This window comes from Mycetomoellerius zeteki, unplaced genomic scaffold (genome assembly GCF_001594055.1).
Source record: "Mycetomoellerius zeteki isolate Tzet28-1 unplaced genomic scaffold, Tzet1.0 scaffold473, whole genome shotgun sequence".
NCBI lineage: Eukaryota > Metazoa > Arthropoda > Insecta > Hymenoptera > Formicidae > Mycetomoellerius > Mycetomoellerius zeteki.
The window spans coordinates 24572-27675 of record NW_017257472.1 but is presented as its reverse complement, the minus strand read 5'-3'; the positions used below and the strand labels follow the sequence as shown (position 1 = coordinate 27675).

General features: G+C 36.0%; 1 protein-coding gene across 1 annotated transcript in view; it reads left to right on the top strand.

Moving 5' to 3' along the window:
- Nucleotides 1–1133: 1133 nt before the first annotated feature.
- LOC108727231 (uncharacterized) overlaps nucleotides 1134–3104 on the top strand; it is a 4815-nt gene continuing 2844 nt past the window's right edge. The window contains 4 exon segments of the mRNA XM_018455275.1: nucleotides 1134–1266; nucleotides 1551–1625; nucleotides 1851–2024; nucleotides 2350–2563. Coding sequence (XP_018310777.1) covers nucleotides 1134–1266; nucleotides 1551–1625; nucleotides 1851–2024; nucleotides 2350–2563 — 596 coding nt within the window.

Here is a 3104-nt window from a genome sequence, read left to right as displayed (position 1 = left end):
CCATTCACTATCCAATCTCCAGGGGCTTGGACGTAACAGTAACAAATAAAGAAATATATTTCACGAGTAATAAAATGTACAAAAAAAAGTTTAGAATGAGCAATTTTCAGAAAGTTGAAAGTTGTAAATATTTCATTTAGAGCGACGTCATATTCAACGAGATGGACAAGAAAAATCCTACTAGGAAAAAAGTATTGTATTTGAAAAATAAAATTATTCAAAGAAATATTCCAACTTAAGATGTGCAAAAAATTATGGAATATTTCGTACGGCCGATTAACAAAAAAAAACAAAAAAAAAGTTTTATACTAGATGAAATATTTATATAAAGGGTTAAAAGGAATGCGTAAAAAAAATTTTATGGTATTTTCACTACTGATTTTTTGTACGAGATTTTCTTCGGACAACCGATATAAAGTGTAAAAAAAATTTTATGGTATTTTCACTACCGATTTTTGTACGAGATTTTCTTCAGACAACCGATATAAAGGTATAAATTTATTTACATCGACAGTCGTAAGTCTATAAACTATTTCTTCCGTAATCCTATAAACTATTTTTTCTTATTTACATCGACAGTCGTAAGTCTATAAACCATTTTTTCCGTAATCCTATAAACTATTTTTTCTTCAGAATGAGACTGTTCAATTGTCAACTTTCTCGAAACTTAAATTTTCTACTGTACTCAACCCTTCTCTTTTATGGGGGTAAGTAGGATTTTCCGTATAAATAGATGTTGTATCTTAAGAAAAATACATTTTCGAGTTTTACTTTGTGAATCTTTTCTCACGTGTGTGTCGAGCAAAAGTCATACGTAAAGTTGTGTATAAGGTGTAATGGCAACTTTGCAAAGTGAAATGGCGAAAGTAACCATTCGTAGGAGTATCAAGTTAGCTTCGATGCTTGATACACGTATAAACGCGGATAAATTTTTATCGGGATTAAACTGCAGATTCGAACTGCATTTAGCTTCGATGCTTGATACACGTATAAACGCGGATAAATTTTTATCGGGATTATCCGATAATCCCGAGAAAAATTATATGATTTTCATTGGCGTCGCGCGGAGGAAGAGCCAGAGGCAGATCCATCGCGTAAATAAGTAAATTAGAAAATTGTAATATCAGAAACTGATGGGATACTTCAATAGCGATAAGCGAATTCTACGTATAGCCGCCGAAACCATGGAAATGCGGCGGATGCTTGAGTATGAGGAAGAGGATGTGGAAGGATACATCGTGAATCTCCTTTCGCATAATTTTCAAGGTAAACATCTCATATTTTTTTTTGCTTTAATATTTCGTTAAAAAGTGAATACGAATAATATGTTATATAATCAGCACGAATTAACTAATAATTTTTAAAAATAAATTCTAGGAAAAAATATTCGAACTGTGGTGATAAATCCTCTCCCTCGATCACGGAGGCGTCGCGCGGAGGAAGAGCCAGAGGCAGGTCCATCGTGTAAGTAAATTAGAAAATTGTAATATCAGAAAGTGAATTTTTCGTAATTTCCCATTAGCATTAAAAGTAGTATTAATTATTTGTAGGAAGGGCGCGTATTATTTTGACGCCAGAGTTGGAAGAAGAGAGGAGAGAAATCCCGCTCATCCAACTCTCGTCGGGTAAGTTAATATTTTTTAGGATAGAAATAATTTCTAAAGTGAATAATATAAATCAATTGATAAAATCTTAATATAATACTTTCAGATACGGAAGAAGAAGAAGAAAACGTAAATTCTCCTGCGGACCATGATCGTGTATCTTCATCAGGTGAGTTCTTCTCTTAGATGAAAGATAAAAATTTTAATTGAAGCAAAAAATTCAAGTAAAACATTGTTTTCTTCCAGAATTCGATATATACTCTCCTGTTTATCGTGAAGAAGAAGAAAGAGAAAATCATGTGGAAGAGCAGGAGGAGGAGGAAGAGGAGGAGGAAACTCAGAGGTTGGGAGAAGAAGAAGAAGAACACGAGGGAGAAGAAAATCGAGAAGATGAGAGAAATAATAGCGTAACTCTTGCAGGTATATAATTCTTCTCTTTTTGTTAATTTTTTTAGTTTGATGTTCGTATTTAATTTAAGATTAACGAATTTCTTTATTGGATATTCCTCGCTCTCCTACCCTGCGAGTAAAAGGAAGGTTGTCTTTACGGCGCTTTGTTCGAGTATTCCGATAAGGTTAGTAATTTTATTTGAAAACATTACATACATACGTTTCTTAAATTTAAATACGAACATAACATTTAAAGAGATTTTTGTCAAATATTTCTATAAAATAAAAATTTACCGAAAATTTTTGCATATTTTGTAATCTGTTGTAACATTTTCTTTTTCTTTTGAAAATACAGAAGTGTACATGATCGTGGAGTCGCAACGAGGAGGAGGAGGAGGAGGAGGAGGAGGACGAGTCACCGCAGGTCATCAGGAGGAGGAGGAAGTGCCTGCAGAAATTGAGTTAGAGAAGACGGAAGAAATTCCCAAGGAGAACAGAGAGGAGAAACAGGAGAGGGAAGAGGAGAAAGAAGAGGAGGTTGTGCAGGAAACTACGCCAGAGATCAATCGGCAAAACGTAAATTTTAATCATTTATTTTTAATAGGGGAAAATTCGCGACGATTTAGAAATTTCGCTATGTTAGGGAGAGAGGCGACATTTCGTTTGCATGCGTTACCAGACGGTGCCGATATTCACGATTGGTTTGAAAACGCGTTTCGTGAAATTCACACCTACGCGATGCATTCCTTCGAACCATACGATTACGTTGGATTATCGTTTGATTCGGTAGGTTTAACGCATAGTCCGGTGGGATTATCGTTTCGGCCGGCGCGCGATTTAACTCACGAGGACATCTGGCGTCTTGTGAGTTCGGTGGCCCAAAGCGCCGGTGGACTCGATATCGCACAGAATTTCAACGTGCACGTTTACAACGTCGCGGCACCTCGTGAACGGGAAGGAGTTTCGAATAAACTCACGCGGGAAGAAGTTAGGAAACGCTCAATTTTATCGATCACGAATTTCGATAATTTATGCTTTCCTCGTTCGATCATATGCGCTCAAATATATCACGAACGTGGAACTTTGCGAGCGGGAGAGCTTCATCGTCGG